Source organism: Myxocyprinus asiaticus, chromosome 1 (genome assembly GCF_019703515.2).
Source record: "Myxocyprinus asiaticus isolate MX2 ecotype Aquarium Trade chromosome 1, UBuf_Myxa_2, whole genome shotgun sequence".
NCBI classification, from domain to species: Eukaryota; Metazoa; Chordata; class Actinopteri; order Cypriniformes; family Catostomidae; genus Myxocyprinus; species Myxocyprinus asiaticus.
The window spans coordinates 65,907,116-65,934,538 of NC_059344.1; the positions used below are offsets into that span (position 1 = coordinate 65,907,116).

At 37.8% G+C, this 27,423-nt stretch overlaps 1 protein-coding gene across 1 annotated transcript; it reads right to left on the reverse strand.

Annotated features, from left to right (window-relative positions):
• Positions 1 to 1,427: 1,427 nt before the first annotated feature.
• LOC127447973 (toll-interacting protein-like) lies at positions 1,428 to 10,982 on the reverse strand. The gene is made up of 6 exons (XM_051710250.1): positions 10,825 to 10,982; positions 9,126 to 9,275; positions 8,561 to 8,743; positions 6,846 to 6,998; positions 3,988 to 4,078; positions 1,428 to 2,027 (listed from the first exon to the last, which is right to left on the reverse strand). Exons 1-6 carry the CDS (start codon positions 10,855 to 10,857, stop codon positions 1,807 to 1,809), a joined length of 831 nt encoding a protein of 276 aa, XP_051566210.1. The 5' UTR covers positions 10,858 to 10,982; the 3' UTR covers positions 1,428 to 1,806.
• Positions 10,983 to 27,423: the final 16,441 nt, after the last annotated feature.

The window sequence follows — 27,423 nt, forward strand, 5'->3', positions numbered from 1 at the left end:
GACTGGGCAAAAATGGCCTGCATGGCAGAGTTCCAAGATGAAAACCACTGCTGAGCAAAAAGAACATTAAGGCTCGTCTCATTTTTGCCAGAAAACATCTTGATGATCCCCAAGACTTTTGGGAAAATACTCTGTGGACTGACAAGACAAAAGTTGAACATTTTGGAAGGTGTGTGTCCCATTACATCTGGCGTAAAAGTAACGCCGCATTTCAGAAAAAGAACATCATACCAACAGTAAAATATGGTGGTGGTAGTGTGATGGTCTGGGGCTGTTTTGCTGCTTCGGGACCTGGAAGACTTGCTGTGATAAATGGAACCATGAATTCTGCTGTCTACCAAAAAATCCTGAAGGAGAATGTCCGGCCATCTGTTCGTGACCTCAAGCTGAAGCGAACTTGTGTTCTGCAGCAGGACAATGATCCAAAACACACCAGCAAGTCCACCTCTGAATGGCTGAAGAAAAACAAAATGAAGACTTTGGAGTGGCCTAGTCAAAGTCCTGACCTGAATCCTATTGAGATGCTGTGGCATGACCTTAAAAAGGCAGTTCATGCTCGAAAACCCTCCAATGTGGCTGAATTACAACAATTCTGCAAAGATGAGTGGGCCAAAATTCCTCTACAGCGCTGTAAAAGACTCATTGCAAGTTATCGCAAACGCTTGATTGCAGTTGTTGCTGCTAAGGGTGGCCCAACCAGTTATTAGGTTTAGGGGGCAATCACTTTTTCACACAGGGCCATGTAGGTTTGGATTTTGTTTTCCCTTAATAATAACAACCTTCATTTAAAAACTGCATTTGGTGTATACTTGTGTTATCTTTGACTAATATTTAAACTTGTTTGATGATCTGAAACATTTAAGTGTGACAAACATGCAAAAAAATAAGAAATCAGGAAGGGGGCAAACACTTCTTCACACCACTGTAAATTATGCTTCTTTATATCAGACCATGCTAAAAATGCTATTTTCAGGCCATTACAGCTAATGCCCATGCACTTTCTCGAGGTAACTGACAGTTATCTGGTCTCTAAAATGTGACTGGTTCTTCCTTGGCGGGACTTCCTTTTCTCCATGTAGTTTGAAACTTTGAAAAATGTGTCTCGGGATACCTGCATTCTGTAACATGGCACTGGGCATTCCAGTTTAACTCATTTATTTTGGTTCATCTTGGGCTAAACAGACTCTGATACAAGTCCATATTGTGAGCCTGTTTATGTTATTAAAAAGTATATATATTTTATAGCACCGTCACAGCATATCGTAACTGTAATATGAACTCAAAGGTGTGTACTTTTTTCCTTTCCTTTCTCTTTTATTAATTTTGTTCTTTTGCCTCTTATATAAGTACAATAGTGTAGGAAATTAAGAAGAGAGAATGGGACTTCGTGCATGCACAAAAGTCGTATCAAAATACTGGACCTGCCATACACAGATAATCTCTTTAATATACTTCAAAATAAATTATAATCATTTACATTTATGCATCTAAATTCAAACAGACAAGAGCATATATCAAACATCTTTAAGACACGGGGTCAGTAGAATACAGATATGGCGTATTGCCCACAAAGGACACAACTTTGCCAACAACTCCATTACAAAATCATTTTACGTCCTCTATATCTTTCCAGACACATTCTGATTTTGAATGCTGATTTAACAAAGACAATAAAGCTGTTAGATTTACTTGCTACAATTAAGTGTGCATTTTTACAGGGTTTTTTTGTGTTTGTTTTGTTTTTGGTATAATGTTCTACATTGTTGGTTCAGTTGTACTTTCAACGGCTGAGTGACAGTTCTTCAGTTAAAGCTCCTCTGTCAACTGTAGCAAGGAGTTTATGGCAGCATCCTTGTTGCCCTGTTGGGCCTCCAACACCGTGCGAATCACTTCCTTATCCAGGTTAGGGAACATGTCCTGAATGGCTTTAAGGTCCTCCTCACTGCACGGGGCACTCTGTGGTGCAACAGGAGGTACAGCTGGCATCCCCATGGGCACCACACCTTGGTTGTACATACCTGGGACACCTATGGGTAAAATATATTTGCAGAGGTGAATATTTGCACTTCATTACTAAATAATACTTTTTATTCCTTTCAGTTTCATTAAGAACTCAGAAGTGTAATTTTCCATGTCATCTTGGCTCGTTTTTGATATTGCAAGCCATTTTATGTTTAACACTTTCAGTAACGGATATAGTAGAGTATTTTTCTAAGTTTAACATCTGGGGCTCTATTTTCGTTTGTACGCAAAGAGCAGCACTACATGCAACGACGGTGTGCTACATCTTAACCAATTTTCGTGCCAGCGCAAAGCGCAAGTGGGCATGTTTGCACTATCTGTGGGTGTATGCGCGCAAACTGTGGATGCATTATATGTTAATTAAGCGGCGCAAAGACCAATTTGCTATTTTTCCTGGAAATAGGTCATTGCACTAAGATATTTGAGAACCAAATAATGCAGTTTCTGCACTTGTAGTTTGAAGATTCCACCAGCAGGTGGTAATAAAGTTCATGTCCAAACTCTGAAAATATAGTGGAACATCAAATTATGTCCCTGACGATCATTGTTGTAGCCACTGTATGAAACAAAAATGTATGAGATTTGTGTTAGACTTTCTAGAGGTAATGGTTTATTTTTCAATTATTATTATTATTATTACTATGTTTATATTTACAAATGTATTTATGATCCAATTTGTTTCAGTAATTTTCCACCTGTTGTCTTAGTGATTTTTAAGTCACTGCAAAAGGGGCCGATGAAAGGAGTTGGAGAGGGTAACATTTTTGGATTTGGGGACGTCGTTATATATGATTTTCTGACCTCTTCTTTAAATTAATAATATTTTTGTTTAGTTTAAAATGTAATATGAATTTAGACATTTTGTTTGGTTTACGTTTTTTATGTTTTAATAAAGGAATTAAATTTTTAAAGCAAAATCGACTAGTAGAAGTGAACTGCCTGTCGATACAATCACTGTTAATACTAGCCATGACTGGTGTGTCAGTATATGAAAATTATTAATAATACTTACATTCACTATACTTTAACGGAGCATACATCCAAATCCTGAACCAAATAAGCTGTCACTGTCATGGAAATATGCCTGACATTCAACAAGAATGCAGTTAATGCACAATAGAATGCAAGTCACATTTCTATTTTTCGAATTCATTGCATACAGTCCATTTACACTACCAAGTTCTTTTGAATATGCTATTTTTGTTTATATCGCTGGTGTTTGAGGGAATGGACTATATTAATAGGACGCAGATGGTGCAATAACCAGAGAAGAACCTCAGAATTAAATTGCATTCGACCCAGCCCATTAGTGCTTTGCATGCACAAAAAGTCATGGCTATGCCCACTTACTTTGTGCTGATGATTTAAAGCATAGCTTTTGAAATAGGGCCCCTGGTGTGTTAGAGAGAGACCTACAATGTCAGGACATTGAGAAAATTGTTGCTTTACAAAGTTTGTGCACTTTAATAAGACAATCTCCAATCTCTTGATTTCATCAATGTCAAAAGCTACTAAAAAAACAGCAGAGACGTCCGTGCCTAACACTGAAAACTTTTAATATCCATGTTGCTAAGATGTAAAGGCTAAAAAAATAGATAAATAAAAAAAAGTCAAATGCAAGGAAGGAAAAAGATCAAACATGAAGTCCATAGAATCTCAAAGGTATTTATTCAGAGGCCAAAAAGTGACTAAAGTGACTAAAAAAATATATGTGGAAACTTGTTCCACTTTCACTCAAGTATGTTTTGGTATAGATACATTTTCCTTTTAATTGTGTACAATTTTGACACAGTACCCATACTTGAATATAATTTAACTGTACTTTTCACCTTCAGATATTTGTAAATTACAATAGGAGGACTTTTATGTTGCTTTTATTATTTAAAGGCTGTATTTAAGTGTGTAAGACTAACCGTTTTTTAGGGATAATGTCTTAACATATTAAGCATGGATTGCAGAACAAACCTGCTATGGGCACATAGCCAACACCGTGCTGATATACTGTAGGCATCAGAACCACAGGCTGAGGCTGCATCATCATTCCTGCTGGCATTGACTGACAGAGAACAAACAAATAATGAGAGAGAGACAGAGACCATGACAGACAAACAACAAAATTTAGAGATACAGCAGAAAATGTTCCTTTTATACAGGAGGAAATACCCAACCTAATGTTCTTGCATTCGCTGCCTTTAGAGTGGATGTACAAACTGAATTTTACACTGTGTTCTAGCAATACTTGCAACAAAAAAGCAAGTTATTTTGACTGTCTAATCTCAAAACAAAAATGCAGTGTGACACAATCAGAATATACAGTATTTGACGTTCAATGAAGCACAATTTTGGAACAATGAGATTTTACTGTGTGATTTACATAAAATTACAGTACAAGTAATTTTATATCAGGGTAATGGTATATATTTCACAGTATAGTCGCTGGAACAACAAAATAATTGCAAATAGTATAGGGATGTCAAAAGAACCGGTACTTCGGTACCAAGTCAATAATAAAATGAAAAAGATGTCACAATACCAGTGTTTCTGCTTCATTAAAGCAGAAATACAGTCTGCATGTGCTGCGCGCTTCAGCACACACGTGACTGTGTGAAGCCGCTTATATGCTGAAAACACAGACTGATCAAAACACCACATTTTTTTATCATTGAACTCTGTGCTTGTAGTAGATGACAGAAGAGAGAGTGAAGCGTGCAGAAACTGCGCACTCTATATTTATACAATTAAGTTGCAGCATTTTGCTTTTTAATAATCGCACGGAGCCATATAACTTACGTTTAACCAGAGGTGTGAAACAATGGTCAAGAACACAGAACAGAAAAACCTTCATGTCAAAATAAAAGTTTGATTAAAAATAAAAGCTCGAAGGGAGAATTGAATAAATTGCGACAGACATACTGTATAATTCTACAATGTAACAATAATAATAATTATATTTAGATTTTGCTACGTTTCCATCTTTCATCCACACTGGAATGGCATTTTCATCCATTGAAAATGCAGCATTTAGAAAGTGCTCTACATTACTGCATACTTTTGAAAACACTGATGTTAGGAAACTGAAAATGGAGTACGGAAACGGAAATGTGCGGATAAATAATATAAAACTGTTCTGTTGACTGTCTTCCCACCCATCCCTAGTTAGGACAGAAACTCAAATAACACGATGTCTGGTTAAAAACACAGTTTAACACTGACTCACTACATGCAGTATGTACAGTGCTGTGAAAAAGTATTTGCCCCCATCCTGATTTCTTCTGTTTTTGTGTATCTCTAATACGAAATTGTTTTAAATGTTCAAAAAAATAATAAATAAATAGAAATCTAACATAAAACAAAGGCAATCTGAGTAAACAACATGCAGTTTTTAATGATAATGTTATTAATTGAAGCAAAAAAGTTATCAAATACCAACTGGGCCTGTGTGGGGGAAAAGTATTTGCCCCCTTAGTTACTAAATCCCAAATCTATGAAACTGCATTCATAATGGGGTTCAGCTGGACTAGACACACCCAGGCCTGATTACTGTCAGGCCTGTTCAATCAAATCAACACCTAAATACAACTTTTTCCAGCAGCATGAAGTTGGCTAAAAGGTCTCACCCAGTAGCACACTATGCCAAGATCGAAACAATTCCAGAAATGAGGAGGAAAAAGGTGATTGGAATACATCAGTCTGGGAAGGGTTACAAAGCTATTTCAAAGAACCACAGTGAGAGCCATTATCTCCAAATGGAGAAAACTTCGCACAGTAGTGAACCTCCCCAGAAGTGGCCGACCTTCCAAAATTCCTCCAAGAGCACAGCGACGACTCAACCAGGAAGTCACAAAAAAGACATGGACAACATCCAAGGAACTGCAGGCCTTTCCTGCATCAATAAACATCACTGTTCATGACTCCCCTATCAGAAAGACACTGGCCAAAAATGCCATCCATGGAAGAGTGGCGAGGCAAAAACCACAGCTAACCCAGAAGAACATTAAGGCTCATCTGAATTTTGCCAAGACACACCTTGATGATCCTCAAAGCTTTTGGGAGAATGTTCTGTGGACTGATGAGTCGAAAGTGGAACTGCCTGGAAGATCGTAACATCTGGCATAAATCAAACACAGAATTCCACAAAAAGAACATCATACCTACGGTCAAGCATGGTGGTGGTAGTGTGATGATGTGGGGATGCTTTGCTGCTTCAGGGCGACTTGCAATAATTGAGGGAAACATGAATTCTGCTCTCTACCAGAAAATCCTAAAGAAGAATGTCTGTTCATCAGTCCATGAGCTGAAGCTTAAGTGCAACTAGATTACGCAGCAAGACAATGATCCAAAGCATAGGAGTTAGTCCACCTCTGAATGGCTCAAAAGAAGCAAAATTAAAGTTTCGAAGTGGCCTCATCAAAGTCCTGACTTGAACCCAATTGAGATGCTGTGGCAGGACCTTAAACGGGCAGTTCATGCTCGAAAACCCTCCAATGTGGCTGAACTAAAGCAGTTCTGGAAATAAGAGTGGGCCAATATTCCACCAAAGTGTTATGGAAGACTGATCTCCAGTTATCAGAAGCGTTTGGTTGCAGTTGTTGCTGCTAAAGATGGCACGACCAGCTATTATGTTTAAGGGGGCAGTTAGTTCTTTCACGTAGGTGTTGGATAACTTTTTTGTTTCAATAAAAAATAAATAATTTTTTGTTTAATGTTATACCTCGTTTGAAGATCTAAAACAATTTATTATGAAAAATACACATAAACAGAAGAACTTCGGAAGGGGGCAAATAGTTTTTCACAGCACTGTATTTTATTGAGTTAGTACTCACAGCAAATGACATGACGAGGTTAATCATGCCCTCTTTGTCATCGCCCTGTCTTCCACTCAAGCTGTACCATTCATCCACAACACTGCCCTCTCGCAGGTTCTCTGGGATTGTCACGTGTGTCCACGCAATGCGATCATCCATGGAGAATGCCCGCTGTCAAACAACATAAAACAACCAGTCATTAGTTAATAGAGCTTAGTGCTTGCAATGTTAGCATTACATTTTCAGTTCTGCAGGATTGCTCGGTTTTTATTTTATTTTTTTATGTATATGATCAACTGTTGCTTTATAATCTCTCTCTCTCTCTCTCTCTCTCTCTCTCTCTCTCTCTCTCTCTCTCTCTCTCTCTCTCTCTCTCTCTCTCTATATATATATATATATATATATATATATATATATATATATATATATATATATATACACACACACACACACACACACACACACACACACATATATATATATATATATATAGCAGCCCCCCAAAGTATTTAAACACATAAAAAAGTCTGAACTTCCGAACTTGTTGGCTACTTCTCTGCTCCAAAATGCATAACATTTTAGTTTAATAAAGAATTTCATATGTAGGCACAATATACTGTAAAATTGTTTCAAAAACTAATTTCAAGCATTTAAGCATAAGCCTTTAGATCAAACAGGTTTTAAGATCATATGAAACAAATTCAGTCATATGTATCCAAACATTTGTCTGATAGTGTATTTTAACATAAATCATTGAACAACCTTGGGATGTGCATGAATAACTGACTAATGCAGTGATCGTTCTGCACCAGCTAGTCGTGTATTTTACACACTACTCGAATATCGCAAATGTATTTTCTTTTGCGCATTTGCCTGCTGTGGGCAATGCAGAATTACACTGTTTTCCTCTGAATCTCTAACCAAATCTCACCGTTACAAGCCTATGTCTAGTGTGGTCATCCTTGTAATATTTTGATTCTTTTTTAATTCTACTGGTATTCGATTCCTGTTGGAGTCATGCAAACCAATGGACGAGGATCTGCTTTTATGGTGGAAAGAAAATAGCCTTTATGTAGACTCAGAGTTTCATTTGTGCATTACCCAAATGCTGTCAGCAATGGTTTCCATGTAAGCTCCGGGTAAATGCAAATGTTTTTACTGTTATTTTTAACATTTTTTTCACAAATGTTTTAAAACATTTTTTTATCTCTTCTCCCAATTTGGAATGCCCAATTCCTACTACTTAGTAGGTTCTCGTGGTGACGCGGTTACTCACATCAATCCGGGTGGCCAGAGATCAAGTCTCAGTTGCCTCCGTTTCTGAGACCGTCAATATGCGCATCTTATCACGTGACTCGTTGTGCATGACACCGCGGAGACTCATGCTACTCTCTGCGATCCACGCACAACTTACCACGCGCCCCATTGAGAGCGAGAACCATTAATCATGACCATGAGGAGGTTACCCCATGTGACTCTACCCTCCCTAGCAACCAGGCCAATTTGGTTGCTTAGGAGACCTGGCTGGAGTCACTCAGCACGCCCTGGATTCGAACTCACGACTCCAGGGGTGGTAGTCAGCGTCAGTACTCGCTGAGCTACCCAGGCCCCCATTCTTGTTAAGTAATAACAGGGGGGGTTACAGTACTTGACTACAATTACACAAAAATGCCCATCCCTAAAACAAAAAGCAAGGTTTTATAGGCAATGCGAAAATTTCATTACAGTCTGACCTCATCAAAGATCTCTAGATAGAAGGAGTCCACCCCAGGTGGGACAGTGGACTGGATGACTTTGTTCCAGCGGGGGTTCTTTGCTCCATTGTGAGCAGTTGGCGTCTCATAGACAGCAAACCCCAGTCGAATCCTGCAGTAAGGGTCCATGCGTGTCATGCCATAGTTCTTTGCAAGCTTTGCCTGTACAAAATTCAGGAATTTCATGTAAAATAATAACAAACATATATACACCTCCTTTTAAAATGTCCAGACTTTGTAGCTTTGAGATATCTATAAGAGTTTTAAAATGGTTGCTATGGTTTACTCAGATGGTCTGTGTGTTGAGTATGGTTTACTATGCCACTCAACACACAGAGTAATAAGGCACAAACTTATCACATATTGCTCTTTTAGTAAAACAGTCTTCATCTGAATTTATTTTGATGTAATACATAAAAAAAAAAAAAAAAAAAACATAAAACAAGTGAAAAGAGATCAAAAGAGATCATTTCCATTTTAAATGACAATGCTGTTTAAAATACAATCAGTAATGAGCATATGCACTTATAAATAATCAAAGTACCTGTACTACTGTGATGCTGAGGCGACCAGCCGTTCCGAGAGAGCCTCCGTACTGCAGCTGTCGTGCAGCCTGTGCGTCTAACTGCACTTGCTGCTGCTGATGAGTGGGGGTGATCCGCAAGAAGTCCTGCGGCAACTCACCGATATAGACCTGAACACAGAGGATATAAACTGTTTTAAATTCTCCTATAAATGCTTTGAATTCTAGAATTGTACATTTTTCAACTCATAAAAACTCCCTTTCAACAATAAAACACTGCAGCAATAAAAACATGTGATTTGATCATTTATTAGTTGTGTCAGTGCATGATGTTTGTCTGCAGGATTTTAATCTAAAGCAAGATATTTTTTTATTACCCATACTTAGATAATTTGATAAAGACCAACATGCCAATTTGACAATTGTGAGCTGTATATTTTATTTTAGAGGCATATCTGTCTTTATTTATGACATTTAACTAACTACAACTATTATTATTATTATTATTATTATTATTATTGTATTTTTGTATCTAGTACTAATATATATATATATATATTAAAATAATACCTTGTATCAAGTAATAAGCAGCACACAATATTAAAGGCACAGTTCACCCAAAAATTTAAATTAATAATTTACTCACCCTCATCTCCATCCCAGATGTGCATGACTTTCTTCATCAGAACACAAATGAAGATTTTTAGAAGAATATTTCAGCTCTGTAGGTCCATACAATGCACGTGAATGGTGACCAGAACTCTGAAGCTCCAAAAGCACATAAAGGCAGCATAAAAGTAATCCATAAGACACCAGTGGTTTAAACCATGTCTTCAGATGCGATCCAATTGGTTTTGAGTGAAAACAGACCAAAATATTACACATTTTGCCATTGCAATCTCTAGGCACGATCATGATTTCAAGCTTGATTACTCTTCCTAGTGCCTGACACATGTACAGCGTTTTAGATGGCACTATAGGAAGTGTAATCGAGCTTGAAATCATGATCGCCAAGGAGACTGTTGATGCCAAGTTTTACAGTGAAAAAGAAGTTACATTTTGGTCTGTTTTCACCCAAAAACAGTCCATTGGACTGCTTTAAAAGACATTGATTTACTCACTGAAATTTGATGGATTACTTTTATGCTGCCTTTTATGTGCTTTTTAGCGCTTCAAAGTTCTGGTCACCATTCACTTGCATTGTATGGACCTACAGAGCTGAAATATTCTTCTAGAAATCTTCATTTGTGTTCCGCAGAAGAAAGTCATACACATCTGGGGTGAGTAAATGATGAGAGAATTTTCTTTTTGGGTGAACTGTCCCTTTAAGATATACTAGTAGGAAGGATGAGTTATCGGCAAAAAACATGACAACTTCGATTATCAAAGCAATCGACTGCTTATTTAATACATTTAATAAACACAGTACGACTTAAAATAACATTTTATGACGTTTTATTAACACATCATCATAGCGTTCATGTGATGACGAATCGGGCGTTACTGCTGCACACAAGAACTGACGAACATGTTTATATTTCTATCTGACGTTGTTGCTACGATCGTGACAGTTTGATATTTCTTTGTCGTGTATCATCAGTGTTGCAGGCTGGAATGCGGGTATTTGTATAATGCGCAATTTCCACCGTGTGTTTACTTTCACTGGGGTTCATGTAATTCTTGTTGTTTGTTCTCAGTGTGTTGAACAGAAATAACTCACCTGTCCCCGTTGCGTGCTAATTGTTGTTGCCATGTTGAGGAGATGGACGGAGTTTGTCTTACTGTTCAAATATTGACAATTTGTAAACAATTACGACACTCTTCACTGATCTCTGACGATATGAATCAGCGAAGCTCACAAAATGAGGAAATGAGGAACCGTCCTCCACCCCGCCCCATCTGAAACAAAATAAAAATAAAAGTTTTAAGGGCTCTTTACGGCGATACACTCAAATAAATAAATAAATAAAAAATAAATAATAATAATAAATAAACAAAAAAATAATATATATATATATATATATATATATATATATATATATATATATATATATATCCTCTATTAAATATTTACGCATTTTAGTATAATAATAAAAATAAAAATAAAAAAATAAATTAATTGAATTGAGTAATGTTTAACAAAATTAAATCAATACAACTTATCAAGATAACTCAATTAAAAAAAAAATTTTCATCCCCTTTTCTCCCCAATTTGGAATGCCCAATTCCCACTACTTAGTAGATCCTCGTGGTGGCGCAGTTACTCACCTCAATCCGGGTGGCGGAGGACAAGTCTCAGTTGCCTCCGCTTCTGAGACCGTCAGTCCGCGCATCTTATCACGTGGCTTGTCGTGCATGACACAGCGGAGACTCACAGCATGTGGAGGCTCATGCTACTCTCTGTGATCCACGCACAACTTACCACACACCCCACTGACAGCGAGAACCACTATTCGCGACCACGAGGAGGTTACCCCATGTGACTCTACCCTCCCTAGCAACCGGGCCAATTTGGTTGCTTAGGAGACCTGGCTGGAGTCACTCAGCACACCCTGGACACAAACTCTCAGGGGGTAGTCAGCGTCAATTCAATTTGATTAAATTTTGTTATGGAACTTTATTATTTTTTTAATTAGGTTGAGTTTATCAGAGTTGTGCATCCTTCAGAATAGAATAGAGAATTATTAAATAAGAGAATAATTAAATAATTGAATTTTAACTGCGGTATCAAACAGAATGCAGACTTGTAATTGAGGGCACTCAACAAATATATTGGGCTATGTTTAAGATTTACTCATTTTAGCTTCAATACAAAATTCCATCGAATTGAATTGAAGTGTAATGATTAACAAAATCATATGTATAAAACTTCAAATATTTTATAAAATATAAAATTGTATTTTACTTAAAGATTACTCCATTCAATTTGAATGTTGTTAAACTATTTAAATGTGTGAATCTAAAAATAATTTTTGAGTGTGTCAGGGTTGTGCACCATTCAGAAGGGAAGCAATAATTAAATCAGTTAAATCTTTAGATTTCAACTGAGGTATCAAACTGGATGCAGTCTTGTAATTTGAATACAAATATGCATTTAACAAAGTAGAACTAAAATGGAATTTCATTCATTCATTCATTCATTCATTCATTCATTCATAATTCACCAATCCCAGAACAAAATGAATAAAATAAAATAAAATGAAGAAATGTAATAAATACACTATATTTACACTGATCACCCATGGTAACGAAGAGTCATCAATGGGTTTACCTGTTGTTTAAATATGCACAGGAAAATGGAGGAGATCACAATTAAAATAGCTTCCTGTATGAATGTGCAAATGATTAGGAGCTTAAATTTCTGATATGCAGTAAGGTCAGATTCAAATGTGTATATTCTCAAATAGCTTTGCCTTACAGTCAGTGCATGCTATTTTAATATAGAGGCTGATACTTTATATCTAGATCAGAAAGTAGGGTCGATAAATGTTGTAAATAAAAGACTTTTGCTTTGCCTTTTGTGGAGAGAGCGAGAGCGAGAGAGAGAGAGAGAGAGAGAGAGAGAGAGAGAGAGAGAGAGAGAGAGAGAGAGGCTCCTTTCTTGTTCCTTTTTTACTTGTTAATTTACTCCTACAGCTACAAATGTTGTAATGATTATCACATCTCGGAGTTCGTTGTAAGAGTCGATGATTAGTTTAAACTTTGTGGGGGGTGAAAATGGATTTTAAAGCCTTAGGACTTTAAGAAATTTAACATTGAACCAGGAAGTTGTTGAACAAGAATGTGCAGGGTTTTTTTTTTTTCTCGTTCAGGAGGGTTGCCAAGTCTGCGGGCTTTAAACTGTTTCCGTGATTCAGTGGCGTAGCCAAGGGTGGGTCAAATTAGACCCAGGCCCACTCAGAGTATTGGTGATTATTATGTCTTCCCATTTAGATTAATAAAATAGTTTTCAAAAATGCATAAATTCTGATTTCTAAAAAGTGTAAAAGAACTGTTTGAATGCATAGCCTCAAAATATATAAACAAATAAAATTGGGTCGAACATTTGGCCCATCCATTTTTATTGAGGCACACCCAAAAGTAATTTCCTGCCCACGCCCTTGCCGTGATGTGAAGGGACATGTCACACATATTACTATCAATCTTCTACAAGTTAAACCAGGTAACAAGAATGCAATTTAATGCAAACAGACAAGCCAAATGTAGCTATGATTAGCCTGCAATACAGTACAATACAATGCATCTGAAATTGTGAATTAGCAGCACAAATAAGAAACATATGGGTAATCGAGCTGTTCAGATTGTAGTCCAAAAACACGTAAGAGAATTCGCCATAGGGTTCCCTCAGGTTCTTCCTGTTGGTTTTAATAATGGCAGTTTTTGATTTATGAGTAAAATAAGGTCTGTGGTAAACAGTGTTGGGTAAGTTACTCTAAAAAAGTAATTAATTACTAACTACTAATTACATCTTCTACAGTTACTGTACTAATTACTCTGTCTGAAAAGTAACTGCATTACATATTACTAATTACTTTCTAAAACCCTTATCAACCTCGACCAGATGAAAAATACAAGGATAGACATGAATCTGTTCTTTTAATTCTTTCAAACAAATCATATAAAATCAAATAAATTATGAATCATGAACTGGCCAAAGAATTTAAGGGGGCAGCGTTAAATTAGAACACATATTTTAACATTAGACGTTAAGTTTCGATTTTAAATTCACTGTTGTTTTATGTAGAATTGTTCTAGAGTCTATACAGTATTTAACACAATTACATCAGAAGTAACTGTAATTAAATGACTGAAAAATTAAGAGTAATCCCTTACTTTAATTTTTGTTTCAATGAAAAAGTAATTTAATTACAGAAATTAATTACTTAGTAATGCATTACACCCAACACTGGTGGTAAACGGTACTTGAAGACATGTGGAAGCTACAACATAAATTACACACAGTGAAATGTATGGTATGTTGTTACTTTATAAATATTGCAATGCATTAATGGTGACGCTGACTTCTGTCAAGCATTATTTATGCCAGTGCATGGGGACCATGCAACTATGCAAATGTATAATGCTGCTACTTTTCTAAAACAAAAAAATAAAAAAAATAAAGTATTCTAAAATATATGGCATATTTTACGTTTTTGCATTGTCTTTGTCATGTAGATCTGGCAACCCTGACGCTCCGCGCATATACCAGGAAGCCGGCGCGAAATGTGGTTCTGATGTGCACACTAATTGACATGGTTCCTCTCTTGCTTTTTTCCTAAAGCATGAACAGGACCCAACTGAAACGGTCCAGAATATTAAGAATGGCCTTCACAGACTCCCTGCACCCGGAGGACAAAGACGAGTCATTCGCTCTGAAAGCGCTGAAAATCGCGTCCGTCGTCGCTCTCTACTGGTTAATTTCCATCACTATGGTATTCCTGAATAACTATCTGTTAGACAGCAAGGACCTGGATGCACCAGTCTTCGTCACATTCTTCCAGTGTGTCGTCACCGTTGCACTGTGTTTGCTCATAAACGTTTGCTCAATCCTTTGTCCGGGATACGTGGATTTCCCATCTTTGAAACTGGACCTGAGAGTGTCCAGAGAGCTGTTGCCATTGTCGGTGGTGTTCATAGGCATGATCACATTTAACAACCTGTGTCTCAAACACGTGGGAGTCGCATTCTACACTGTCGGCCGCTCGCTCACCACCGTATTTAACGTCATTCTGTCATATGCCGTTTTAAAGCAAACAACGTCCTTTTACGCGCTGCTGTGTTGTGGAATCATTCTGGGTGAGTCTCTCTCTCTCTCTCTCTCTCTCTCTCTCTCTCTCTCTCTCTCACATTTACTTCCATTGTGTCTCACTGTAAGCCAGAGTTGAAGGAAAGAGTTTAAATAAATGTTTGTGGAAATCAACATTATGCCACAAATGCTGTCGATTGAGCTTAACTTGTACTGAACCCGGAATATTCCTTTAACATATATGGTTTTCCTTTATTTAGGCTTTTAATAATTGAAGTACAGTCACCTGCTAGAATTTCTGAAGGCAAGCAAAGCTAATATTTGTAATTTTTTTTGTCCTGCAGAGACCATTAGTACAGAACAAAGATCTTTTCTTTTTTTTCTTCTTTTTTTTTTTTTTACGCTGGAGAAAAACTGATAATGGTCCATAAATGATCAGACATCCAACAGCAACTTGGATGTCTGTGGAGATTCCAGACTCAGCCATTGAACCCGCGGGGTTCTCCGTGCACCGAGCGGACAGAGCGAAAGACCTCTCAGGTAAAAGCAGAGGTGGTGGTGTATGTTTTATGATCAACAAATCCTGGTGTGATCAGAGGAACGTACGTTCTATCAAGTCTTTCTGCTCTCCTGATCTGGAATTTCTCATGCTTCTGTGTCGACCATTCTGGCTATCAAGGGAATTCACAGCGGTCATTATCACAGCTATCACAGACCGGGCACTCAAGGAACTGTATGGGAGTATAAGTGAGCAGGAAACCGCGCACCCTGAGGCCACGTTCATTGTGACCGGGGACTTTAATAAAGCCAGTTTCAAATCAGTCGCACCAAAATACCACCAGCACATTAGTTTCAAAACACGAGGGGACCGGGTTTTGGACCATTGCTACTCTCCCTTCTGGGATGGCTACAAATCCCTCCCCCGCCCACCATTTGGCAAATCGGACCACTCTTCCATTCTGCTTCTGCCCGCTTACAGGCAGAAACTGAAACAGGAAGCACCCACCCTCAGAACGATCCAGTGCTGGTCGGACCAATCAGACTCTATGCTACAGGACTGTTTTGATCACACGGATTGGGAGATGTTCCGGTCCGCCTCTGATGACGACATCGAGCTTTATGCTGATAGCGTAATGTGTTTCATCAGAAAGTGCGTGGAGGACGTCGTTCCGACTAGAACAACACGGATCTATCCGAACCAGAAACCATGGATAAATAGCGATGTTCACGCGGCACTTAATGTGCGGACCTCCGCTTTCAATTCCAGGAACGCAGTTTAACACCACCAACTCTAGAAGCATGTGGCAGGGAATTAACATCATCACAGACTTTAAAGGGTATAAAAACTCCGCCATGAACACCGCTGCCTCTCTCCTGGATGAGCTAAATACTTTTTATGCTCATTTTGAGGGAAATAACACCGCCCTCATGGAGAGAGCTCTCGCGGCCAAAGCTACAGAGGTTAGTTCAATCTCCGTCTCTGTAGCGGATGTAACCCGAGCCTTCCGACGGGTGAATATCTGCAAAGCCGCGGGTCCAGATGGCATTCCGGGCCGCGTCATCAGAGCGTGCGCGAACCAGCTGGCTGGTGTTTTTACGGACATTTTCAACCTTTCCCTCTCTTTGTCTGTAGTCCCCACATGCTTTAAAACATCCACCATTGTGCCTGTTCCAAAGCAATCAAAAATCACTTGCTTAAATGACTGGCGTCCTGTTGCTCTGACCCCCATCATCAGCAAATGCTTTGAGAGACTAATCAGAGATTACATCTGCTCTGTGCTGCCTCCCTCACTAGACCCATTGCAGTTTGCTTACCGCAACAACCGCTCCACTGATGATGCCATTGCATCTACAATACACACTGCTCTCTCCCACCTGGAAAAAAAGAACACTTATGTGAGAATGCTGTTTGTAGACTACAGCTCAGCATTCAACACCATAGTGCCCTCCAAGATAGATGAGAAACTCCAGGCTCTGGGCTTAAACAGCTCGCTGTGCAGCTGGATCCTGGACTTCCTGTCAAGCAGACACCAGGTGGTTAGAATAGGCAGCAACATCTCCTCATCACTGACCTTCAACACTGGAGCCCAACAGGGCTGTGTTCTCAGCCCACTCTTGTATTCCTTGTACACACATGACTGTGTGGCAACACACAGCTCCAGTGCCATCATTAAGTTTGCTGATGACACGGCGGTGGTAGGTCTGATCACTGACAATGATGAAACAGCCTACAGAGAGGAGGTGCACACTCAGACACACTGGTGTCAGGAGCACAACCTCTCCCTCAACGTCAGTAAGACAAAAGAGCTTGTGGTGGACTTCAGAAGAAAAGACAGAGAACACAGTCCCATCACCATCAATGGAGCACCAGTGGAGAGAGTCAGCAGCTTCAAGTTCCTGGGTGTCCACATCACTGAGGAACTCACATGGTCCATCCACACTGAAGTCGTTGTGAAGAAGGCTCATCAGCGCCTCTTCTTCCTGAGATGGCTGAGGAAGTTTGGAATGAACCACCACATCCTCACACGGTTCTACACCTGCACTGTAGAGAGCATCCTGACTGGCTGCATCTCCGCCTGGTACGGCAATAGCACAGCCCACAACCGCAAAGCACTGCAAAGGGTGGTGCGAACTGCCAGACACATCATCGGAGGTGAGCTTCCCTCCCTCCAGGACATATATACCAGGCGGTGTGTGAAAAAAGCTCGGAGGATCATCGCGAGCCATGGGCTGTTCTCACTGCTACCATCAGGTAGGTGGTATCGCAGCATCAGGACCCGCACCAGCCGACTCCATGATAGCTTCTTCCCCCAAGCAATCAGACTTTTGAACTCTTGATCTCCCACGATCAAAATACATCAGCACTGCACTTTATTACTCTTACTCTTATATCTCACACCGGACTGTCATAAATTATATTATTATTATTATATTATATTCTCTCTTAACAACTTGCTATCAACCGACAGCCTGAATGTCAATACAGTACAATACAACCCACTGTACATTCTATATATACTATATATACTTTTATTTTTATTGAATAATGTGTATCTATATTGTGTGTATTGTATACTGTACAGTGTATGTTATTATTTGTATAATGTTGTGTGTAATTATGTGTATATTAGACTTTAAATTGTGTTAATTTGATGTTATTGTAAATTGGTATATGTTTCATCACTGTCACGACTGCTATATTGATCAGAACTGCACCCAAGAATTTTACACACCATTGCACTTGTGTATATGGCTGCGTGACAATAAAAGTGATTTGATTTGATTTGATTTAAATAAATCAATTATAATATGATTACACATATGCTGACCTTGTTGGCATTGTTTCTTTCCTACAGGTGGATTCTGGCTTGGTGTGGATCAAGAAGGCGTGGCGGGTTCCCTTTCTTGGACCGGCGTCGTTTTCGGTGTCCTTGCCAGTCTTTGTGTCTCTCTCAATGCCATCTACACCAAGAAAGTGATGCCAGCGGTGGATGGAAATATTTGGAAGCTTTCCTACTACAACAACCTCAATGCCAGCGTGCTTTTTATACCCCTTATTGTCATATCAGGGGAACTGGGAAACTTGTTTAATTTTAGCAGACTGACAGATTTAAATTTTTGGGGCATGATGACTCTGGGTGGCGTGTTCGGCTTTGCCATCGGTTACGTCACAGGACTTCAGATAAAGTTCACCAGTCCATTGACTCACAATGTCTCCGGCACAGCCAAATCCTGCACGCAGACTGTGTTGGCAGTAATGCACTCTGGCTCCAGTAAAAGTGTTCTGTGGTGGACGAGCAATATGATGGTGCTAGGTGGATCTTCTGCCTACACCTGGGTCAAAGGGCTTGAGATGAAGAAAGTTCAGGTGCCACTGGACACACAAAGCACAGCCACTCAGAAAAGTAAAGAAGCCACTGGGGTGTAGAACATTTCTTAAGTATCTAAAAATACTTTAGGAATACCTTTGTTAAAGGGACTCTTTGTTTAGCACATATTTTATTGCTGTTTGATCATTTGATGTACATAAATGATTTTGCAATGTATGTGAAAATTATTTGAAGGATTAAACCAACCTCTATATCAAACCTGGCAACTTCTTTAACAGCATATTTGAAAATGATGACATGACCCCTCTATTGTGTCAGGTACAGCTGTTACTGACACAGTAGAGGGGTCATGTCATCATTTTTTCCATATTGTAAAGCTTTTTGCATCATAATTTAGATTTTCATACCCTTTTTCCACTCTCTCCCTGACCTTTGCAATTAAACAGGCCCTTTTTTGCTGCCATGCATTTAAGACTTGTAAGTAAACCGCATGTAAAGTGAATAAGATGCACTTTATCTAAAGATACATTTGGATTGTTCAGAAGGAGCTGCAGAGCGGTAGGTGCTACAAGGCCAAGAAAATTACAAGGATTGACAGACTTTCAGGCTTTTCTTAAAAGTTACAGTATGTTTTCACAGCTAAATAAACAAGGGCTGAGCAATATGGTCAAATATTTTCACAATATATATATATATTATATACACACACTGGCAGCCAAAAGTTTGGAATAATGTACAGATTTTGCAGTTTCGGAAGGAAATTGGTACTTTAATTCACCAAAGTGCATTCAGCTGATCATAAAGTATATTCAGGACATTACTGATGTAAAAAAACAGCACCATCACTATTTGAAAAAAGTAATATTTGATCAAATCTAGACAGGCCCCATTTCCAGCAGCCATCACTCCAACACCTTATCCTTGAGTAATCATGTTGAATTGCTAATTTGGTACTATAAAATCACTTGTCATTATATCAAACACAGTTGAAAGATATTTGGTTCGTTAAATGAAGCTTAACATTGTCTTTGTTTTTGAGTTGCCACAGTATGCAATAGACTGGCATGTCTTAAAGTCAATATTAGGTCAAAAATGGTGAAAAAGAAACAGCTTTCTCTAGAAACTCATCAGTCAATCATTGTTTTGAGGAATGAAGGCTATACAATGCTTGAAATTGCCAAAAAACTGAAGATTTCATATAAAGGTGTCCACTACAGTATTCAAAGACAAAGGACAACTGACTCTAACAAGGACAGAAAGAGATGTGGAAGGTCAGATGTACAACTAAACAAGAGGATAAGTACATCAGAGTCTCTAGGTTGAGAAATAGACGCCTCACATGTCCTCAGCTGACAGCTTCATTGAATTCCACCCGCTCAACACCAGTTTCATGTACAACAGTAAAGAGAAGACTCAGGGGTGCAGGCCTTATGGGAAGAATTGCAAAGAAAAAGCCACTTTTGAAACAGAAAAACAAAAAGAAAAGGTTAGAATGGGCAAAGAAACACAGACATTGGACAACAGATAATTGGAAAAGAGTGTTAAGGATCTTAACCCCATTGAGCTTTTGTGGGATCAGCTAGACTGTAAGGTGCGTGAGAAGTGCCCAAAAAGACAGTCACATCTATGGCAAGTGCTACAGGAAGTGTGGGGTGAAATGTCACCCAAGTATCGGACAAACTGACAGCTAGAATGCCAAGGATCTGCAAAACTGTCATTGCTGCATGTGGAGGATTTTTTGATGAGAACTCTTTGAAGTAATTTAAGAATTTTATTCAAAAGAATAAAAGTAACAATTTCTTACCATAAGAGCAAAATCTGTACATTATTCCAAAGTTTTAGCTGCCAGTGTGTATATATAGTATTGTTCAAAACTAAGACAAAACGCATGTGTACATTTTCTGATTGTCAAAGTTGGACATGTAAGTGTGATAAACTCCACCTGTGGTTAACCTGCCAGTACACCTGTGAGAACTGAGAGGAACTGACTTCATACATTCACTAAACATCACTGCCACACCAGTTGCTTAAAAGTTTCAAGTTAAAAATGGCAAAAATGCATCAGATTTGAATTAAGGGTGATTTAACTGACCAAATACTTTTTGAAGCCTTTGTGTGTTCAAAAATCAAATGGAAAAATAATGTATTTATGATGTAATTGGCTATGTTTTATTTGCAGTTCAATGTCCTAAAAATAACCTCTCTTTGTTACCTTTTATTTACATTCTCTGTTTCTAACTATTGATTACAATGAAGGGAACTCTTTATGTTGATGTGCTATTTAATTTAGATCGGTTTCTTTCATAAGGTTCTCCTTTTTCAATAGTTGCATTGTCAATCTGACGGAGAGACACTGTTAATCGTATTTTTTGTAAAAAAAAAAAAAAAAGATATGTAAATGTTTTTTGCATTATTTGTATAAAATGCATATGGCAACTTTAGGTTAATTCTTCATTTGTTTAATATCATATGATCATTGAGAATGACCCATGAGATGATTAGAGGAAAAGATTAAATTAATTGAAAATAAAATAAATATTCTACAAAACCTTTGTGTCCATTTTTATGTTAGTGTGATATATTACGTGGTAGTAATTGTCCCCTAGATTTCATTTTGAGAGGCATTTTGTATTTGTATGAGGATGTATTTTAGTCTAAACATAAAAAAGATACACAGTATATACCATGTGTCATCCGTTCACTTCAAATATTTAAATTTAATAATGTATGCAGTTTGTCATCTGAATAATTAAACGGAGAACATATTACCTCTTATTATCATAAAATTAAATCAACATCAGCTCATATTTTATGCCATAATATGTTAAACGGCCTAGAATAAAATATATTAAGAACTACATCAGATGTTACAAATACAAACGGACTACATGACTGTATAAGACTGGACACTTTACCTTTTAACCCTTCTGTGCTGTTGCCTTTGAAAATTCAGCATAGCTGTTACTGGGTCAAGTTTCAGGCTAAAAAGTTGCAGTAAATCTGTAAAAACCTAAAACCTGCAACAGCACGGAAAGGCTACACACTTTCATGTTTCACCACTAGAGCTCACTAGTGGCATTTGATTCGATGACAATATTAAATCAAGCATGCCAATATACTGTATACAGTATATATATAATTTTCAATTAAAGTAAATTAAAAAAAATACATTACAATAATAAAATAATTTATATGTGTGTGTGTGTGAGTGTGTGTGAGAATGTGTGTGTGTGTTTGTTCGTACAATGCAAGTCAGTGGGGTCCAAAACATTCATGCTCCAAAAAGTACATAAAGGCAGCATAAATGTAATCCATATGGCTCGAGTGGTTTAATCCATGTCTTCTGAAGCAATGCAAAACAGACCAAAATGCAAATCCTATAAACTATAAATCATATATTTATATAAATCTCTATAAGTCTCCATTATGACATAGGGGTCCGAGCTGTGGGGTGGCAAAGCAAATTGGTACATGCTAAAATCAAATAAACAAAAGGAGTTTGAGACACTGTCATTTTAATTAAGCTTAATATACCTTACGTGTGCCTTCTTTGGATTGTGCTCGAATGCAAAGCGCACGAGTTTCGACCGTTACATCCATTATCATGAAAATTGGTCATTTAACAGTTAAAATGACACACGTAATATAAAATAAACGCATATATGCATGAATGTAAATGTAAATATCCCGTGCTCAGTGAGTAGGAAGCAGTGAAGACTGCGGATTGGAACGCACTTTGAGTCTTACTCACAGCTTTTAATATATATAAAAATAAAAAAATGACCTTGCTTTGCTGGGCCCCCTGGTGGCTTGTGGGCCCTAATCAGTCGCTTATACTGCTTTAGCTAGAAGCGATGCTGATGAGAACTTGTGGCCAAACTTAAAAGACTGAGTTGACTCGCATTGCAATGTTTTCATCTGTCTATCTGTATGTTTACTCTAATATATGAATATGTAAACAGTAATTTTTCATAAAGAAAAGAAATAGGTTTACCTGATTAATGTTGTTTGTCAAAGAAGACACATGGATTACTTGGACTATGTCAGTGAAGATCAATGAGTACCACCAGCTAAACAAGTTCTTGCTGACAGAAGTAACCCATTGCAAAATTTTAATGAAATTAGTTTTCGAGATCGTTTTCGAATGCATAAAGTAAATGCAGTGGAGATTATTTCACTTTTAGATCCCACACTTTCATCTGTGACCCAAAGAGGACAGCCTGTACCAGTTTGTCTCCAGGTGCTCATAAAGTTTTTGCCATGTGGCACCTTTCACAGAGAAACTGGGGATTTATGTGGTGTCAGTGAACCAACAGTATGTAAAGTCATTCACAGAGCATGCAGGGCCATTTGTGAATTAAGAGGACATTACATAAACTTCCCTGATGCTACAACCCAGGCTAACTACAAGGTACAATTCCACGAAAATGGGAACTTCCCAGGAGTCAAAGGCTGCATATATGGAACCCATATCCCCATAAAACGTCCCTCTACTGGGAATACAGGAACTGCAAGAACTGGTTTTCCATAAATGTCCAAGGTGTATGTAATCCCCAGTTACAGTTTTCAAACACTGTTACACGTTCTCTGCATACTCAGTTTGAAAGAGGAGATCATAATGGAATATTGCTTGGTGACAGTGGGTACGCTCAGAATAATTTTTTGTTTAGACCATACTTGCACCCAACAACAGCTGAGCAATGGTGCTACAACCGGGCTCATATGTGCACTAGGGGTCTAGTAGAGCGCATGTTTAGTGTGTGGAAGAGTCGTTTTCAGTGCCTTCGGAAAACACTTCGGTTCAAACCAAGAAGATGCTGCACTGTCATCATTGCAACAGCTGTTCTTCACAACTATATGAAACAGCATGGATGTCCAGATCCTCCAACAGAAGAGGATGACAAGCCAGATGTACCCCCTTTTAAAACAGACCACAGAGAAAGACTTGCATACAGAGATGCTTTTGCATTGTGCCACTTTAAGTAGATATTTTTAACATTATTTACCTTTTCATCCTTCTGCTTGGATCAGATACATTTTCACATGCAATGAGCAAATAATATATATTTTAAAAGTTAAAGTTGATATTTTGTCTGGTATGTTACAGAAACAGCCATAACATCCAAATAGATTCATGTCTTGATGTGACATTTGAGACAGTTGCATCACTCTCTCCTTCATCTTCATTTCCAGTTCTACTTGCAGTATCTTCAATTTCATTTCATGCTCCTCCTTAAGATACTTTAACTTATGTGTGTGAAATTCAATAGCCAGCCTTTCATGAATAGTGATTCTTTTGTTCTGGTGACTAGTCTGGGCAGACACTACCACCCTTGCTTCTGAGGATGTGGAGGGTAAACCACCTTACAACTTTTCAGTTCTGTCCATATAAATATGGGCAAAAAAAAAAAAAAAAAAAAATGCAGATTAAATGAGATGATGTTTCACATCAGACAACACAGAAGCACATGAAGGTTTGAAAGGAAAGAAAAAAGGCAATGTGAAATGTACTCATGTACTCAATGTAGGCGTGAGTGTGATCCATCATCTGAACGGTCTAGATGGTCATCATCTGGTATGTTCCTGAAAGGTTGCTGGCTCTCCATTATTCCGGTCAGTAACTCATCCAACTGGTCAGTATCTTTATTTGCAGGTCCTCTGCCAGTCTTAAACCTCTCTTTGGGCTTCAGCAGCAGGTTTTTTTTTTTTTTTTTTTTTATATTCTTCCACAACACCTGTATTGAATAACAACTGTAATGTCAACCCAGTGATTTCACAAAACAGTAAGGTAATAAAGCTGACGATTCTTACCTGAAGTTGTTGTATTGTTCTTGTAGATGTGTGTTCACTTGCATTGAATTCCTTACAAATAGATTTCCAGGCATTCCTTATCTTTGATTCCTCAGCTGATGTGTGCAGTTTATCTTCAGTGATGGGGTGTCTTCAAACTATTTGCTTTAAAACAGTCTTCTCATGCTCAGTAAAGTTTTTTGATCACAGTCTCTTTTCTGCTGCCATTGCTTTCCTTGGATTTGCTTCTCCAGTTCCATACAATATTAGGCTTTTCTGGGTCCATTCCATGTTTTATAGGTAATTTTGGTCCGGCTACTTCAGACTAGCACAGGTGGTTTTAAATTAATCTGGTTTACTTTAGTTCAGGAACCCATAGTCCAGGTGTTAGTAATCGGTACTTAATCTGTATTTCAGAAAGCCCTTTTTTAAGACATGATTATCTATTTTAGATTAAGGCCTACTCCTGGCTTAATTTTAACCCTGTCCAGGAAACAGCCCAATAATGTTATTATATCAACCAATTTAAACAATTTAAACCTGCTTGTTACTTTAAAATGTAAAAATCAGGGTAACACATATATGACACTGGAATAAAGAAATAAACATCAAATAAACAACCTAAAATGTAAAAAACAAACAAACAAAAAAAAAAACATTGTACATAACTGATAACCTATAGAATAAAAAACATATACCTATGTATAATATATACAGTATCTAATGTAGAAAAAGTTGTAGAAAATGTAGGAAAAGAAAAACATCAATGAAAAAATTTTTTTTAGGCCATTTTGTATTTGCAACTTCAAATTTTAAGTTAATTAAGCAGAAACTTAAAGTCTATAATCGATGTTTTTATTTTTATTTTATTTTTTTTGTATGTTGTCAGAGGGAAAAAGAGGCCGACCGGGGGGTGAGAGAGACAGGTGATTGTGATGGAGACGGCAAGGAAGAAAGACTGGGTGGGTCATGTGATGCACATGATACAACTCACTGATAAAACTCTCATTCTCCATTCAAGCAGAATGAGAGATGAATCTAATCAAACATGATGGGGCTCAACATGTGCTTGTTGGTCTCACTGGGTAAAGTACAACCTAAATATATCTAACGTTTTACTAGACTTAACATGAAAAGTCTAAATATAAGTAATTTTAACAGGAAAAATAATGTAAATGTCAAAGTTACCTTACCAAAATTAGATATAACAAGACAGTAATTTACAAAAACTTGCTAAAATGTATATAATTTACAATGAAATGATATGCTTAAAGGAATATTCTGGTTTAAATACAAGTTAAGCTAAAAAAATTAGGGACATCTGGGAGGCGAAAGGTACACAATTAGAGATATCCACACATTTATGTATGGAAACGGCTTAAGGGCAGATTTCTTTTGCGATAAACAAAAACTTCATTTGAATGGAAACAGGCAGAAGACGGCAAATTTTGCAAAACATTTTTATACATTTTCACTTTGTCGATAACAAAACAGCGTGAAAAGTGGATGGAAACTAGGTTACTGACAGACACCAAACATCAATGGTGTGTATCATAAGCAAACATACGGCAAGTTTGAATATGTGTATGTGTAAATGAGATAGAAGCCTTCTTCTCAAAGCCTTTGTTTGGCCTGCTAACAGTCCCTTCCTTTCTAATACAGTCTCTCTCACACATTTTTCTTGAAGCATTTTCCATTTAAGCTCAATCGACAGCATTTGTGGCATAATGTTGATTACCACAAATATTTATTTTGACTTGTCCCTCCTCTTCTTTACAAAATGCAAAAATCTGGGTAACAGTGAGGCACTGTAATGCGGAGGCAGACAGAAGTAGCTGATGGTGTGAACCCAAGTTCAGTTTAATTTAAACAAATTGACAAAAATGTTATAGAACAACAAGTCATTTTCAAGTCAAGCCATTTTTATTTGTATAGCGCTTTTCACAACACACATCAAAGCATCTTTACAGAAAATCAAACTGTAATGAAACTGTAATATCTATAACATTTTAGAGTCATCAATGTGTAGTTTGATTTGATATGATTGTAAATTGTTTATAAAAATAAATAAGTAATAATAATAATTGTATTTAGAATCCAAGTGAGCAAGCCGAAGGCGACTGTGGCTAGGAACACAAAACTCTATAAGATGTTGGTTAATGGAGAAAAATAACCTTGGGAGAAACCAGACTCACCAGTTCCACTCTTGCTAAACAACATGAATATAATGCCAATATTAGTTATTAGTGTGCAGTGCAGGTCATGGTTTAAAATTTGTAAACTAAGTAAGTGTTAAGGGCCAGTGTTTAAACAAAGATTTTGTACGAACTGTAAGACTAATGACAAATGTCTTTGAAGTCCATCCTAGATTAACTGCAGACATTCACGTAGATGCATTGTCCTTGTTAGTTGGCTGATGAAGGCTTTTGTTGGCAATTAATTGATAGTCTATGTATTCCTTTTACAACAAGAGTACAAAACAAGAAACCAGAACATAATCTCAGACTTAACCCTATGCCTGCTGCCTCAGTGTCGCCAAAAGTTACCACGTCACTGGCGGTAAAGCCACGCAAGCCGTGGCCCAAATGTAGACAGCCACGGGCATGTTAGACTGGGTGTTAAAAACGATCGAGCACAGTTATACAATTCAGTTTGTACACCAGCCAGGTTGCACCAGTGTTGCACACAGAGATTCACAGTCTCCTCGCAAAAAACGCGATAAAGGCTGTCCCAGACTGCAACACAAACAGCGATTTACGGACGTTATTTTCTCATTCCAGAGAAGGACGGCAGGTTCCGGACCATTCTAGATCTGAGAATCTTGAATTGCGCGCTCGAGAAGAGCCCATTCAAAATGTTAACTCAGAAACAGATCTTATCATACATCCGTCCTCAGGACTGATTTGCGTCAATGGATCTGAAGGACACGTACTTTCATGCACCAATTGTACGG